Here is a 15,907-nt window from a genome sequence, read left to right on the forward strand (position 1 = left end):
TCTGATCACTGTGAATTTGAATGGTCAAACCTAAGGGCTTTATCATGTATTTTATGAAGCATTAAGTTTAAGTTAGCAACGAAAAAAATTAAGTCTGTTGTACTATGTTGAAGCATAGCCAGTGGGCATGATGTGTCACGAGATGACTAACTGGTAGCAGTGAAGGGAACGCAACAAATTTTGAAGGATGAAGTATTGAGAACAGTTAATGCAGCAAACGGATGAAGCTACAAATATAACTATTATTAATTAAACAATCATCTAAGTCTACAATATCCTTATATATCTATACGTTAATATACTCCTAGTCTACTCCTAGGGGTATCTAGAGTCAATCCAATCATCCTTTAGATGGTGGGATACTCAGGAAGTCACTATGGGAGTAGGTAGTCACATGGTTCGTGGGCGTTTATCTGGGTGAACACCATAGAATGCGGCTATATAGGCTGAAATTAAATTAACCAATGCTGGATGGGCACATGAGTGGTATAGCAACATTGCATTCTGAATCTATTTGACAGTGGCTATATAAATAGGGATTAGAAACATCCCATATATTCATCGATCTTATAATATGTTTAAGATAAGATATAATAGATATTAGTTATAGTGATGGTTACTCCGATATCACTTCTAATAATAGTATTATTTATATAAGGGCATGATGCCACTTACAACAGCATAGTCAATGCATAAAAGAATATCAAAATTACGATCGGCTATCTTGAATTTGCCAAGTTGTGTACCATGGAGTGACTAGTCTATAAGAAAAATTGCAATAGAAATACATACTCTAACATGCCCCATGCTGCATGAGCAATTCAACTACTTCCCGAGACGCAACTCCACGTCCGATGTGCAAAGCGCTACCGTGTTCGACAGAGCAGTAGTTGACATCGGCCCCATTGCTCAGCAATATTTCAACCGCCTCTCTGCGATTCCCAGCGATGGCTGCTAGAAGAGGAGTTTCAAAGCAGCCATCCACGGAGTTTACATCGGCACCACGCTCTATCAGAAGCTGGACTGTATTTTCATGACCCAGAAACGATGCGAGATGCAAAGCATTGCCCATGCTGTCTGTTCTGGCGTGAATATCTACGCCGTGGACTAGCAAAGCCTGTGCCACTTTCTGACATTCTGACCTCGCACGTTCAAAGGATTCGCAAGACCATGTGCCAGGATGAACACGAACGGACGTCAGAAACCTTGGATAGTCACCTGAGAATCCTCGCTCAACCCTTGCCAGGTCCTGAATGAATGGGATTGCATGTCTGGATAGGGCCGTGAGTAGAGGGCCACCATACTGCGAATGCTTGATATGGACATCAGCACCGTGGTGTAGAAGGAGAGCAACAATATCGCCTTGTGGGTGGAATGATGCAGATGCAACAAGAAGTGGGTGGTTGTCGCTGGTGTCATCGTTGATTGCGACACCAGTATTCAGCACATCTTGGACCGCATGCGTGAAGCCTGCGTTGGCAAGTGTTGGAAGAATGGCAAGAGTATCCTGGACTCCATCCAGCAGCAAGTCGCATATGTCAGTGTCTTGCCGGGAACATGCTGCAGGCAAAGCGTCGGCTCGCAGATATTCCTCCTTGCCATCACCAGCCAGCTCATCCAAGAACATCTCGATAATGAAGCGATCTCCACTCCAGCAGGCTGATTCCAACGCGTTGGGGATCTCAGGGGGATCACCTATGATTGCCCCGGCATTGAGCAGTTCCTGAGCAACTAATCGGTGTCCATTCAATGCAGCTATTGCCAAAGGAGAATCGCCAGAACAGTAATTCGGGTTGGCCCCAGAATTAAGAAGGACCTGAATGGCTTCTAAATTGCCAGTACGTGCCGCAACCAGCAATGGTGCCCCCGATGTATTGATTTCAGCCCCGGCGAAAATCAACTCCTGGACTATTTGAATGTTTCCCAGCTCGCAAGCCTTAGTTAATGCCGAGTCATTCACTACTTTGTTATTGGGATTCGCTCCAGCAGCTAGCAAGAGTCGTACAATATCCAGAGCCTCTGCGTGGCCTCGAATAACGGCAGCTGCTAGAGGGGTTCCGTAATCACCATTGACAATGTTTGGATCTGCCCCAGCTAATAGTAGCTGCTTGACCACCTCTTCATGGCCATGGAAAGCAGCAGCCTGCAGAGCAGACCCGTAGTGGTAGCCAACTGCATTTACATCGACTTGTCGCTGGACGAGCAGATCAACACACTGACGGTCACCAGCCACTGCAGCCATCTGCAACAACATGCCGTACTCATCCCTTGTCGCTCTTGCTTGAGGGAACCTCTGGAGTAATATTTTGATCGCTGCACCAGGGCCTTCATCGAGTACCTCTTGGACGGAAGTCGACGTGGTGAATCGGCCACACAACGAACCAAAGAATGGGAGAGCTGTGCTCTCAATGAATTCATCACCGCTGCTCTCAGGCATTTTGGCGCCGGCTTCATAGAGGACTTGCAGGGCAGGCCCTGCACCACTCTCTCGACGAGCAGCAGCATGGAAAAAGTTCTTGGTTTCGCCCGAGGGTATTGTGGCCCCCTTGCGAATGAACAATCGTATGACAGCAGCAGAGCAGTGGGAGACGGCCAAAAACAGTGGAGGAACTGTATGGCCTCCCAGTGCATTGGCATCTGCATCGTGGCTTAGCAATACTTTGATCGTTTCCTCTTGATTCCTTCTTTGCTCGGGGTCGGAAGTCCAACTAAGAAGATTTTCATACCAGCTCAAGGCTGCTTGAAGGGGGCTCATTGGTAGGGGTCGCTTCAACTCTGGGATGCTTTTCAGACTGCCTAGAATAGAAAACAGTGTCTCCTTCAGTTGATGGAGGATCCATCCGTCATTACTGTCCCTGAGCATGGCTCTGCGATCTGGTACGCTGATAGCTCTATTGACATCTGCCCCTGAAGTTATCAACAGTTCTGCAAGTCGTGAATGACCATGCTTACATGCCATGACCAGACAGCGAGAGAGCAAAGTGGTGTAGGAATAATCATTCTTGACATGCATTAGAAGGAGGCGCACAGTTTCTTCATGGCCCCCTGCACAGGCAAGCAGGAGACCCTTGTGGCACACCCTGTGAGAAATCCTTGAATTTCCAAGATCATACGAAAGAAAAAGCTGGACTAGGGCATGCTCTCCCTTGTTAGCGGCTTCCAATACATCGTTCCAATAATCGCCAGCCAGCAGGTGTTGTCTGTCATTGTCAATCAGATATCTCGCCACTGGCTGATGGCCCGAATTGACGGCAGCTTTGAGAGCCTTGAATAACATGTCGCGGATAAAAATGGTATAATTTTCATTTTCACTAGGCAGGGATTCCAGCGAAGTGGTCATGTCCGAGCCCAGTAGATCATGGTTTATCAAGGAGAACGCTTTGGTCACCATGGCCGATTGGCCTCCAGCACATCCACCGATCAAGAGCTTTGGTATGTGTGAGTGGATATCTTGGATTGGTCTCATCTCCATTGATCGACCCCTTTGTTTGTATGACAAGAGGGTTTCCACAGTAGTCAAATGTCCATGGAATGCCGCCTCTTCAATCGCCTGGTCGATATACGGTGTCATTTTCAGACCAGTGGCAATGAAGAGATCGACCAGTTCCTCATCACCGCTCGCACATAATTTTGGGAAAGCTTGGCCAATTTCATCGTCTGAGATTTGCACTGAATGACGATGCCTGAGTAGAGTACGGGCAGTAGATTTATTCCATGTGAAAGCAGGCACGTGTGATAGGTCATCGCTTCCGTCGTCTGCGTCCTGCACTTGGTAGTCGCCCAAATGGCCTGACGACTGGCGCAGGATATCCGGGTATTTCTCATACTCGCGAAAGTACAGGGGGATGCCCCACGACCATGGACGAATCAGCTCATATCCTCGCTTGAGGAAAAGACCGACGATCTCCTCACAGCCCGCTACTACAGCAGCATTGAAAGCGTCACCATCAATCCCTTTCTGATATATACTGGCGCCAGCGTCAAGCAGTGTCTCCACGACCTGAACGTGCCCATTGTATACAGCAGCATGCAATGCATTGCCATACATCCCACCGTCGTTGTCGATTCGAGCCCCTGCCTGTAATAGGATCTTGGTGATGAGTGTGTGCCCCTTCATTGCTGAAGCCTGAAGAGCATCTCCGAACGACCCAAGTCTGTTGACGTCTGCGCCAGAGTCGAGCAGAAGTTGAACAGTGGACTGGTGACCCATCAAACTAGCTGCTCGAAGAGGTGTCCCAAATTGGCCTTCTTTCTCTATATCCAAGCCTCTGCTTAGCATTAGATGTATCGGGCCATTAGCTCCACCTAAAGCTGCCAGAGAAATGGCATCCGGGGGAATTCCTTGGATTAGTTGTGGACTCCGCAGGAACCGTGTCACGACTCCCTCCTGTCCCTTCATGAGCGCTTTCTCGAGAGCTCGATAATGACCAGAGGTTGAGTTACCAAAAGATGTGGAGAGTCCATGTTGCAGATGTTGAATGGCCTCGACAAATCCAGCTTCAGCGACGTTTTTCAAAGCGTAGTCATATTCATCTTGGGTGGAAATGACAGATTCTCTCAGAAGCATCAGAGCGACCTCCTCACGGTTCCCTACGCAGGCAGCAGCCAGTGCATTATCGAACAGTCCAGTTAATTGGGGATCTGCGCCATGATCGATCAATTTCTGTACAATTGCAGTGTGTCCGGAGAAGCAGGCGGCCTGCAAAGGATTTCCATACTTCCCCCCAGACATATTGACATCAGCGCCAAACTGTATCAAAGAGTCTATGATATGCGCTCGACCAAAAGCAGAAGCAAGGTAGATTCCGGTATGACCAGTATCATTTTTCTGGTTCCAGTCAGTGCCCGGTATATTGGCAAGTTCTTCAAGAATGTCAGAAAGACCAAATACTGAAGCGACGTATAATGGGCTATAATTTGGGCTGGGAGCAGCATTCATTGAGATGGCAAGGCGATTCTCACGGGGGATATTCTTAGAAAGCTCCTTGACTTCATCAACCCAGCCTATGAATGCAAGACTGATCTCTTTCTCGCAAAAGACAAACTCCATCATTCGTTGGAGGAGGTCGCCGTTGGTTCCATCTGCGAGTCTGACATGCTCTGCCCAGTACAGGACGCCATAGTGATAGAAAAGACCTTGGATGCTGAGAGGGGCACCGATATCTGTTGGGATATAGGATGTGCAGACGTTGAGACAGCTAATGGCAGCCACTCTGTGATTATCGGCTGAGGTAAATTCAGGTTTCGATTCAAGGAATTCCTGGACAGAAACATGTGCGAATCGAAGGACATCCAACTCTGAGTCCACGGTAATAAGATTAAAGCACGTGCCCAGAACCTCCACAAGAGATAGCTGTGTATTCGAATTGTCTGGATCCGCCATTGAAAGAGCTGTGAGAAAGGCTGCTGGTGACAATGGCTGCTGGAGACATAGTAGCCATGAAAATGCACGCATTGCAGTGTCACGGGCAGCACTAGCACCAGCGGATATTCTCGTGAATGTATCTGCATACACAAGGTCCAGAGTATCACTGGGCAATCTTGCCATTGCTGCCTTGACATCCGCTTCGAGCTTCATTTGGCAGAGGCTGTTGATTTGCAATACAACCCAAAGGAACCTGCGCGTTTAGCAACGATCATACCATACATAGTCAGAACTTACATCTCTTTGGCAGCAGTAAGGAGTGTCTGTACTAATTCTTCTCGAAGACCATCTGATACATCACCCCCGAGAAGCCTCCGATTGTGAATAGCTTCAGTGACGTGATGGCGGACAAATATAGCCATATCCTGATAACAATCCGAGCTTTGAATTTGAACCCGATGATCACTTCGGATGTTCTTGACAAAGTGGTCTCGGCTGGAAATGAGAATCTTGGCAACATTTGTGGATTCCTTGACTATCCTGTCGAGGGCTGTCACCAGCTCATGCCAACGGGTTTCTTGAACTTCATCCATGGCATCTATAATGATGGTGACAGGATAAGACAAGGTAATATCCAAAATCAGCCTCACGCACTCTGATATGCATAATTTCGGGATATCCCATCCGTTGAGCTTTGCCTCATCCTCTCGTCGCTGGTAGTCGTTCAACACTGCTTCGTGGATGTCCCTTTGGTTGTTTTGACTAAAGGCCAGCTGCCGAAGAAGGCTTTGCATTATGTCTTCTGGATCTGATCTCTGCGGCTCAAAGGAGTTTCTGGTGCAGTAAAAGTAGGCCACGGGTGCTGCGACGGAGCCATTTGGCCCAGATCTGTTTTGCAAGAATGAGTCGATGACGTTGGCAGTGATGGATGTCTTTCCCGATCCCGGGATACCATGGAGTAGAAGAATAGAAGATGAGCTAGAGGATTTCCAGTTCTGATACTCTGGGTGATTCAGAAACCAATGTCCGCATCCTGGGATATTCTTCCGGATGTGGTCCTTGTGATGTTGGATGAAAGGAACCGAGGACAACCACTGCAGCAATGCAGACTGTTTGTTGATCTCCAATCTTCGCATGGCAGTAGTTGTCTCGTCTGCCATTCGCAGGATAGGTTGCTCCAATAACTTGACTAGAGACTGCGTGGCTGCAACGTTTTCTCCAGTACGTTTGAGCTCTTCCATGTCAGCCAACGTCGTCAAGGCCGCGACACGCTTTTCTTCCGCTTCGATCGCCTTCATTTGATTGTCTTCTGCTGTGTAGAATGCACTTTTTAAAACCCGCTCTACTCTATATTAGTCTCTGGTAGGAGTGGAAAGAACGACATTTCGCCTCACTTGTAGTACTGGTTTGGAAGTAGCGCTTTGCCTTGACCAGGTATGCCAGCACTTTCTTGTACAGCCGCACCAGAGCAGATTCCAGCTCAGCACGGATCGGGGAGTTACAATCGAGATACAGTGTCTCGAAGATGGTATACCGTGTGATGAGCTGGGAGATGGTCTCTATTCCCTCCACGGTCGCTCCGAACACGTGCTGGTCACTGACTGCCATCTTCAGGGCCATCAATCAGTTGATAGAATAATCCATGCATTAGGAGGGTACTACCTGCAAAACAAAGCGTACTCCGGCCCAGGGCAGCGATGTATGGACTGGGTCATACTGTGTCGCGACATCCCCAATTGCCTTGAATTTATCCAGCCACGAGACAATTTTATCCAGGACATCGCGAACGATAATCTCTTCTCCATTCGACTTGCGGAATCTCCATTTCTTTCGCAAGCAGAGTTGCTGTTTCTCCTTGGCAGTGTGGAGGACCGAATCGACGACGCGCCGGCTGTTGCCTCTGAGGGTGATGCCCGCTTTGACCTCGTTGTCGAGACTATCCCATGCCTGTTGCCAAAGATTTGGGTGGTAAGTTTTCTCGAGTGCTTGGGCGCTTTTTCTTATTGTCATTTTTCGCAAATGTCAAGATATCAGCTGAAGGAGTCGACGCTCTGAGGGGTTATTATAGCTACTTGAACACGAGGCTGTGTTTTGGGGAATATTACTGGATGTTGAGAACTGATCGACAGGAAGATGGGGCAAGCACAGCCTCGTGAAGACATAATCACAATTTGTGCCATGCAGGAAAATCAAAACTATTCTTGGTTTATACTTAATATAAGGTTAAAATGGCATTCGACTGCAACAAAAGTAATCACAAAATGAAGACCATTGTGGGAATGATAGTTCTGCGATCATCCATAATTCCTCCCTCCTAGAGTTGATAAACACGTTTAGTTCCTTCCTCCAGGGCAGTCCATGTCGATAGAAAGATCGGACGAGCCACAGATAGCTCCATCTCCAGCACCGCTCTGCTTGGTGCACTGCGATAGTTAGTCTCGTGATATCAGTGGATGTAGATATAGGCTTACACTCCCAGTTCGGCATTTGCTATACCATCTCATCAGTACATAGTAGATAATGGTGTATGAGAAAGACCTACCGGTTGGTTCCTGCGACTTTGCACGATGTGCCATTGCATTCCTATACTGTATTAGAGATGATAGATGATATGTCTAAAAGACTTACCCCACACTGAATCCATCCACTAGGGCAAGACACAGCAGCACTATCAGTACTACTGCCACTGTCTTGAGCAGGAGCAGCCATGACCATAGAACTGGCCATCAGGGCGAGGATGATGTTGGTAAACTGCATTTTCAGCGTAGGTGGGATGTGAAGATAGAAAGATGTGATTGTTGATCTGGATGAAGAACAAACTCAGCGGAGATCAAGGGCTTTATATACCCCGATTTCTAGCCAAAGTCAGTCTACTATATATTATACAGCCTGATATGTATAGATAAAATGGCAATGGCTCGGATTGTCTCGGATTCATTTCGTATATCCTCCTTCGTTCTCATGGAAGAGGTGGTCTTGTTGAGGGACTCCTGGATGCTACCCAGTTGGAATTAAAATCAGGCCTCTCAAGAGAATATGATACGGGGTACTGGCTGATGCTGGTGAAGCCATGATCCCACCTCAGCGAACTATACAAATGTGGGGCAATCTGATAGATATTGGTGACGTCGGATGCGCTGCACCCCACGTAATCAATTGGAAACAAACTGAGGCTATTCCATTTTCCATATGGTTGTTGATCATTCATGACCACAGATCCCTGTATAAAGGTCATCTGTGCCTTCTTGGAGATGCAGTCAGCTATTAGACTGTTGGAGGCTCTATCAAATCAAACATGTTGGACAATCCCAGCACTGCAGTCGGACTATTTTGGAAATAGTTACGGTATTCTTATCAGTTACACTTGCCATCAGACACTAATTGAACAGCTTATTAAATAATATTTATACATTCATTGGTTTAACTTTGTAGATGTACTAATTTCTAGGCCGCCATACGCTCAACACGAAGCTGCAGCTCCTTGACCAAGTCGATTCCCACCTTGGTGGCCTCATCCAGGCTCTCATCAGGCAATCCAAGAACCTCATTCTGCACTTTGTCCGAGAGATCACTCGAACCATCCGGGTAAAACGTCCTTGCGTACAGCATCTTGCTAAACCCAGCCATGTTACCCACTTTCACCTGCGTCAGGCCATCCTCGTATCGCTTCTTGGTATCCTCGTGAGTAATCGTCCAATCGGCGTTGGTGGTGCCGGTGACACGCTTGACGCTTTCAAACATGTCGTTCTGGCTGACCACAAAGCTCTTAATGTACACGCCCTTGTTGAGGAAGGCCGAAACAGTAAGGCCGGAATCGTTCTCATCCTCAGGAAGCTCATTGAGGCTCAGCACCCTGGCCACGGCGCGCCCAACCTGCGATAAAGTCGACGTCGAGATCCCGGTGTTGCCATCGTCATAGAGTGTCAAAGAACGCTTGTCAAAATCGAACCCAAAGCGCGCATCACCACCCGCCAAGCTGTAGTCGTACCAGAACCCACAGCACACGGTGATCCACTGCATGCCGAGCCTCTCGATTTCGTCCCTGTTGGCCTTGGCTACAGGTCCCAAAAATGTGTCTTCGCCGAGTTTAATGTTGTCAATGTCGCCGGCGTACCCATTAGGCATGACGTAGGGAATGCCAGCCTTGGCGGCCGCCTGGACAAGCTTGCTGTGGGTGTCCCGGGGCGCAGTAGGAGCCATGGTGATGATCAAAAACTGCTGGCCTTGAAGAGCGGCAACAAGAGTGGCCTCATCATCGTAGTTGACTGGAGCGACTAGAACGCCCTCGGGGAGTTTGTTGCCGCTGTCTTTGCGGGAAAGAGCCGTGACTGTGTGTCTTCCGGTTTCTAGGAGGGCCTTGGCAATGTGCGATCCAATAGTGCCTCCAGCCTAAGTGTGTTAGTTTCCTTTATGCGTATTGTTGTTGATTGGATTACTTACCCCAACAATGGCGACTCTTTCGATGGCGTTTTTGAAGCCGACAGGCTGGTTTTTGGCGTACTCAGGCATTGTGGTTGGGAATGGATTAAACGCTGCGATTGAGTGTGTAAGAGAATGATAAGTGTCTGGCTATTCCTCTGTTCAGAGAATCTCCATCTATTTATACATTTCAAACACAGCCTCGACAGCTATCTCCGCCGCAGAAGCCGCAGCATTCACGCTGTCTGATTGGCTGGTGCGGCAGTATAGACGAACTCCGCAATAGCCGCAGATAAAGCCGCACAGGATGATTCACCTACAAGTCACATGAAGTAAGCTTACTTTTCAAGGTTAGATAAGCATTATCTTATCATAGGTACAACCGAATTTGATTGATAATTCACATTGAATTACAGTTGACTAGAGTGAATCAATCTCCCTACAACTAGATATCAGCACCAAGCATGGACAAATACGGCTCGATGAAGAATTGATCCCAGTTCACTCCCCAGTCCATGTCTGGGACCGCAGTATTGACCTCAGATGCCGGTTCCTGAAAGAATTCATAGCCCGCCTCGACAGCTTCCAGCTGAGCAAGTTCCTTTCGCTTCTTTGCCATATTAAGGCTGAGTAAGTGGCGCGCCATCGACAACGCCTCACGGGTCAGTCCTGTATCGGCAGCCTTGACCAGGTTCTCCAAACCCTTGAATGCAGCGCCGAGGTGGGCGGAGGCCGCGGGCGTGTCGATGGCCAGCAGGATGCAGGTATACTGGAAGACGCTGCCGATGACGTTCCAGAACAGATGACCCTTGCTAGCCTGCTGCTCGGCCGCTTCTATTGCGGCGTTGCCGCTATCTATGATGAGCTGAATGATTTCGTCCGGTAGGCGGATCTTGAGCTGGTAAAGGCGTCGATAGAAGCAAAACGCAATGTCTGCCTTGGTCACCACCAGGAACGGATGGGTGAAGTTGAGCTCGTCCAGCGCCTTGAGACGCTGAAATAGCCCCTCACTCGGACTTGGGTGCTGCAATTCGTGCTGGAACGGAGAATTGGGCGATGGAATGATCTGGATCAATTGAACAAACTGATCGGCCACGGAATTTGGTTTCGCGATGATCGGCTGGCAAGTCACGGTCCGAAATGCTACAGGAGAAAGGTCGTACTCATAGGACAGCATGTTATGTCCGGCCCATGAGATCCAAAAAATTCTCCTCAGTCGGTCCTCATCATGCCCAAGGGCAGCGGCGCTAGAGATAGATGCTATCTTCTTGACGTTCTCCTCCTCATGCAGGCCTATTGCTTCACAGAGGTGCATTTGCGTGCACGAAGCGATCCAAGCATTGCTGGGCCGGGTGGTGGCTCGGAGATAAAGCACCCTCATGCCCCACGCAACGATGTGGTCGATACCATGCAAACGCATTGAGGACGGATCATCGAGGATGGCTTTGGCGTACTGCACCAAGTCAGACTCCCGCGGGTGTCTTTTATCAGAGAGGAATGACCCGAGAGCAGCGACACCAGCGGCCACGGCGGCAAAGGCCACCCCGTTGCTGCCCGAACCGTGGTAATAATCTTGACATCGCTGACCATAGATCCTAGGGTCCATCACATCGCCGATGGGACCCAATACTGCGAAGTACACACCCGAGAAAAAGCCCAGGTCTTCCACCGAGATGAGATCTCCCAGAAAGCAGTGAGTGTTTGATGCCTCCTCGGGGCGAATGCCAAAGTTGTAAGCAAACGACCGCGTCTTTGGAGGGCTGTCGGAACCGAGAGCCACACCCAGAATGTGCGGGAACGCCATGGCTGCCGATGCCCCGGAGTATCTGAACTTCTGCGCGTCGAAGATGCCCGGGGACGCGCCGGCCAGGGGACTCTTCGTCGACGAGCCGTCGCCTTCGCGGCGGTCTCGCTCCATATGAGACCGGCTCGTCAGACGACTTTCACTGTCGAGGCTTACGCGCTTGGCTGGGGGCGGAGTGGGTATAGCACCAGTTGTGCTGTCGTCGGTGTATTTGCAGTTGTATCCGTAGGTGGTGCACATGTCGCAAGGATACATGGTGTCGCATTTTCGCTTGCGCTGATGGCATGGGATACATGCCTTCCTGGCACGCTTGCGCTTGGTGATTGTCGACATGACTGGCAAGTTATGAGCTTCAAGACCACCGCTATGGAAATACAACTGTCATCTAGAGGGGCTTTGGGGGCGATCAATTTCGGTCTAGCTAAAAGCGGCTAGCGCAGTTCATGAAACAAGAAATAGGCTAGATCGTGGCTTCAAAGTATACAAACTCTGATATAATTATCACATTCAACTGTATAAACAAAATAACCTATCATCAAGGGCATTATGGGAATGACACCCATCATACTTCATCACAAATCCTCCCAATACTGCTATAAAGGGAATGAGTGAATAGCTCTTTTGAGCCGAATGTTGACATGCTTAGGCCTTTCCGGGGCAGTCCATGTTCCAGTTTCCAGCCCATTTCGAACCACAGATAGCTCCATCGCCAGCTCCGCTTTGCTTGGTGCACTTGATCCCGTTAGTATCCCTCATCCATATATATAGATATGAGTCTTACACTGCCAGTGTCGCATCCACTAATCATCTCATCAGTATACATATGGTAGAATGCAGAACTCGAGACTTACCGGTTGGTTCCTGCCACCTTGCAGGATGTGCCGTTGCACTCCTATAGCATGTAAGATATACTGATACAGCCATCTGGACATCTGTGTATACTCACTCCACAAACCTTCCACCCACTGGGGCAAGACCAATTCGCGCTGAGAGTACCGCTGGCACTGTCTTCCGCAGGAGCAGCCATGGCCATGGCAGAGCTGGCCACAAGGGCGAGGAGGATGCCGTTGAACTGCATTTTGAGAGTGAAGATTGAAGACTTGAGTATTGAGATACTAGAACTGATTGAGATAGTTGAGATTGTTGAGATGATTGCGTTCCTGGATGAGTCCAAATCTATGGGATTCAAGACTCTTATATAGCCCAGTTGAGCGCTATACTGCCATCGAGGGACCAGAATAGAATTCCAAGCATCTACTGTGCCAAATGGAATGATACTGAGCGCTATGTTTATCCCCTTTCGTCTTGGTCATTATCTTGGTCATTGTCTTGGCCACCCAGGAGATTAGTCTCATACGAGCCTGAATCTGTTCTGATTGGATTTTCTGTCACCACCATGCACCAGGGAGCGTTCCGGTGATATACTGCTGCACTGCCAACAAATGACTAGCATCCTAGGATAAAAATACTTTCATTTTGGATATTAGGTTGCCACATCTGGATTAATTTCAAGAAATCACCAAGAGTTTTCTTGTGGTGGTTGTATAGAATAAATCCCGTCAGCTTTGCAATCATGAGCTTGGCATAATTTAATATGAGATCAATACGCCTACAATATAGACACAATTGAACAATAATTCTTCACAGTGGCGCCATATTCGCAACAAGGCTGATGCTCAGGCACGGACAAAAATACGGGGTTATCGTATAACTAGGCGCCCTGCATCTCACGTAATCAGCCAGCATACAAACTGGGCATGCATGAGGCTATTCCCGTATTCCGCATGGCCGCCGATCAAAGATCGAATCAAACCCATGTGGCGTGCCGATCAGTCGGTTCGAGTCATCTGTGTGGGGTGCCTGATATTTTGCAATAGCAGGAAACTGTATTATTATTGGACGAACGTGGACGTAGAATTGATGTAGTCGAGCCGATGGGGAATATACAGCGGTTGTTTGGGCTGCCAGCATTGCAGTTGACGTTGTCAGAAATAAGCCAGCGCAGCGTTTATCCTCATGAGGAATCCATTGCAGAGCCATATATTATTTTATTAGCTGGGAGAAAAGGAAGTTGGCAATGAGAGTTGTGCTATGGTTCTGTCAGTTGTAGGTTGTATAAGGCCTGTATAGGGGCCATGGCTAGTTCTCTTCCGTCTATATTATATAAGGACCATGATCTCTGAACCCCAGCCAAGAGTATGGTTCTTAGACTTGTAAAGTAGTTGCTGGCTTACAAAGTCCCAAAGTCTAAGAAAAGCGTATTCCAGCCCTCTGTCGATTAGAATGGGTATCAGGAGATAAGGTGGTTTAGTTTTCTGAGATGGCACTCATCTGAGTAGCGTCATAGAGGCTGTGCATAGCGGACACTGTTGCACTGAGGCTGGCTTCCAGTAATGAATTTGAAACAATGTTGGTAGCATTATGATTATCCAACTTGATTATGGCCATGAGATGCGGTATGTACCGATCACCATTCAGGCAGTGCAATATATGATTAAAATAGTAGACTTTTTTGCTAAAGGATCAGGGTATATAATCAGTCAAGACATCTGCTTCAACTTGCGTCGCAGAATCTTCCCAGTCGGATTACGCGGGATATCTTGGACGAAACAAACGCCTCCTCTCAGCTTCTTATAACCGACCGCCCTGTCTGCTACATAATTGATGATACTCTCTGCCATCGCTTCATCCTCACATTTCCCTACTGGAACGACATATGCACGAGGTAATTCAGATCCATCCTGGCCACTGGGCAGACCAACCACCGCAACATCACTGACAGCCGGGTGAGCGATGATGATCCCTTCCAGTTCAACCGGTGCAACCTGAAATCCGTTATATTTGATCAACTCCTTGACGCGGTCGGTGATGTACAGATATCCATTCTCATCTTGATATCCCACATCACCGGTTTTGTAGAATCCGTCTTCTGAGAAGGCGTCCGCGTTGGCGCTCGCATTACCCAAGTATCCAGGGAACACGTTTGGCTCTTTGACCCAGAGTTCACCTGATCTTTCGTCTTGCTCGTCGTCGATCGGGGTAAATCTGGCTGTCATGTTGGGGAGGAGACGGCCGACGGAGCCAATGTGTGTGCGGGCTTCGTCCCAGGTCTAGACAGTCAGATTTATCAATTTACAGATGGAGGGATAGAACATACCTGCATATGAGTACATGGAGAGCATTCTGTCATCCCATAGCCCTGTCGAATGGGAATCTTCAACTTGTCGTATAGAGCATGAATCAACTCAGCAGCCAGCGGGGCAGCACCGGAGATAGCCATCCGGATTGAAGTGAGGTCGTACTCGCTTGTTTTGTTATTTTGGACGAGCTCGAGGACGACGGGAGGAACGGTCCAGACGTAGGTGACCTGGTGTTTTTGGACCGTCGAGCAGAACTTCTCCAGGCTGAAGCGGGGCATGATGAATGTTGACAGACCGAGATGGACGGTGTCGTTGAGGATGAAAGTGATTCCTGGTTCTTACTTTAGCTTTTGTGATAAACGCAGACTAAAGCTATACCGTAGATATGGAAGAAAGGAAGAAAAGCCAGCCCTCTGTCGCCCTCTCCCGCTAAGCCTCGAGTGAAGCCCAGCTGCCCATCTTCGACAGGCTCCAGCTGAAGAAGACTGCCCACCATATTACGATGCGACAGCATGACCGCTTTGGGTAATCCAGTCGTCCCTGAAGAATAAACCAGATATGCCAGCTCACTTGCAGGGTCCCGAATCGGCGGCGTAAATGGCCCGTCGAATACATCACCTATCACTGCCGGGTCACTCTCCCAGAATCCAATTCTGTCCGCTTCATCAACAACGATCACTCTGTCATTACTGATTCCAGCTCTTTCGGCAGCCTGAAGAACAGTCGGTAACTGTGCCTTGCCAGTGACGATGGCTTTCGACTGCGAATCCCTTAGCGGATGCAGCAATTCATCCACCTTGTAGTTTGGGTTGATCGGACAGACAACACCTCCTACGGCTAATGCACCCCAGATAATGGGTGGTAGATCGATGGAATTCGAAGCAAAGACGGCCAGGACATCACCTGGTTGCCAGTTCCATTGCTGGCGAAGAGAGTGGCCGAAGTTAAGGGCTAGAGTGCGCATGTCTTTGAACGTGTAGTTCCGGCCGGTGTCGACGTCTGTGAAGAGGACTGATCAAGTTAGTTTATTATCTATTACCTATCGTGGTGTTGATACCTTTGTGATCGGAGTACTTCCGGTCCTGACGCTCGAATAGAAACGTCCACAGATCGACATCTGGGATCTGAACATCTGGAAAGGGCGATTTGATATCCATTGCGAGACGAGGGAGTGAATGA

The 15,907-nt window shown here is 48.6% G+C and overlaps 9 protein-coding genes across 9 annotated transcripts; all 9 read right to left on the reverse strand.

Annotated features, from left to right (window-relative positions):
• Window positions 1-793: 793 nt before the first annotated feature.
• Window positions 794-1,177, reverse strand: ASPWEDRAFT_163980 (ankyrin repeat domain-containing protein; the record flags this gene model as incomplete). Its single annotated transcript, XM_040829864.1, has 1 exon — window positions 794-1,177. Exon 1 carries the CDS (start codon window positions 1,070-1,072, stop codon window positions 794-796), a length of 279 nt encoding a protein of 92 aa, XP_040683765.1. The 5' UTR covers window positions 1,073-1,177.
• Window positions 1,178-3,982: 2,805 nt separating this feature from the next.
• Window positions 3,983-4,210, reverse strand: ASPWEDRAFT_120627 (ankyrin repeat domain-containing protein; the record flags this gene model as incomplete). Its single annotated transcript, XM_040829003.1, has 1 exon — window positions 3,983-4,210. A coding segment is annotated over one exon (228 nt), but the record flags the coding sequence as incomplete, so codon positions are not given.
• Window positions 4,211-4,525: 315 nt separating this feature from the next.
• On the reverse strand, window positions 4,526-4,834 carry ASPWEDRAFT_77251 (ankyrin repeat domain-containing protein; the record flags this gene model as incomplete). The annotated part of the gene is made up of 1 exon (XM_040839544.1): window positions 4,526-4,834. A coding segment is annotated over one exon (309 nt), but the record flags the coding sequence as incomplete, so codon positions are not given.
• An 824-nt stretch (window positions 4,835-5,658) lies between these two features.
• On the reverse strand, window positions 5,659-7,375 carry ASPWEDRAFT_120837 (uncharacterized protein; the record flags this gene model as incomplete). The annotated part of the gene is made up of 3 exons (XM_040829022.1): window positions 5,659-6,707; window positions 6,760-6,973; window positions 7,025-7,375. The coding sequence occupies 3 exons, from the start codon at window positions 7,373-7,375 to the stop codon at window positions 5,659-5,661; spliced, it is 1,614 nt and encodes a 537-aa protein (XP_040683768.1).
• A 152-nt stretch (window positions 7,376-7,527) lies between these two features.
• ASPWEDRAFT_700437 (uncharacterized protein) lies at window positions 7,528-8,223 on the reverse strand. The gene is made up of 3 exons (XM_040839091.1): window positions 7,994-8,223; window positions 7,908-7,948; window positions 7,528-7,776 (listed from the first exon to the last, which is right to left on the reverse strand). Exons 1-3 carry the CDS (start codon window positions 8,120-8,122, stop codon window positions 7,680-7,682), a joined length of 267 nt encoding a protein of 88 aa, XP_040683769.1. The 5' UTR covers window positions 8,123-8,223; the 3' UTR covers window positions 7,528-7,679.
• A 528-nt stretch (window positions 8,224-8,751) lies between these two features.
• On the reverse strand, window positions 8,752-9,935 carry ASPWEDRAFT_45677 (aromatic alcohol reductase). Its single transcript, XM_040836595.1, has 2 exons — window positions 9,806-9,935; window positions 8,752-9,754 (listed from the first exon to the last, which is right to left on the reverse strand). Exons 1-2 carry the CDS (start codon window positions 9,872-9,874, stop codon window positions 8,810-8,812), a joined length of 1,014 nt encoding a protein of 337 aa, XP_040683770.1. The 5' UTR covers window positions 9,875-9,935; the 3' UTR covers window positions 8,752-8,809.
• A 269-nt stretch (window positions 9,936-10,204) lies between these two features.
• Window positions 10,205-12,324, reverse strand: ASPWEDRAFT_45678 (uncharacterized protein). Its single transcript, XM_040836596.1, has one exon. The coding sequence runs from the start codon at window positions 11,919-11,921 to the stop codon at window positions 10,230-10,232; it is 1,692 nt and encodes a 563-aa protein (XP_040683771.1). The 5' UTR covers window positions 11,922-12,324; the 3' UTR covers window positions 10,205-10,229.
• On the reverse strand, window positions 12,231-12,666 carry ASPWEDRAFT_176781 (uncharacterized protein; the record flags this gene model as incomplete). Its single annotated transcript, XM_040831553.1, has 4 exons — window positions 12,231-12,320; window positions 12,370-12,388; window positions 12,440-12,480; window positions 12,535-12,666. The coding sequence occupies 4 exons, from the start codon at window positions 12,664-12,666 to the stop codon at window positions 12,231-12,233; spliced, it is 282 nt and encodes a 93-aa protein (XP_040683772.1).
• Window positions 12,667-14,128: 1,462 nt separating this feature from the next.
• On the reverse strand, window positions 14,129-15,885 carry ASPWEDRAFT_32322 (acyl--CoA ligase; the record flags this gene model as incomplete). The annotated part of the gene is made up of 4 exons (XM_040833645.1): window positions 14,129-14,698; window positions 14,746-15,059; window positions 15,107-15,739; window positions 15,786-15,885. The coding sequence occupies 4 exons, from the start codon at window positions 15,883-15,885 to the stop codon at window positions 14,129-14,131; spliced, it is 1,617 nt and encodes a 538-aa protein (XP_040683773.1).
• Window positions 15,886-15,907: the final 22 nt, after the last annotated feature.

Source organism: Aspergillus wentii (assembly GCF_001890725.1).
Source record: "Aspergillus wentii DTO 134E9 unplaced genomic scaffold ASPWEscaffold_9, whole genome shotgun sequence".
In the NCBI taxonomy this organism is placed as follows: domain Eukaryota; kingdom Fungi; phylum Ascomycota; class Eurotiomycetes; order Eurotiales; family Aspergillaceae; genus Aspergillus; species Aspergillus wentii.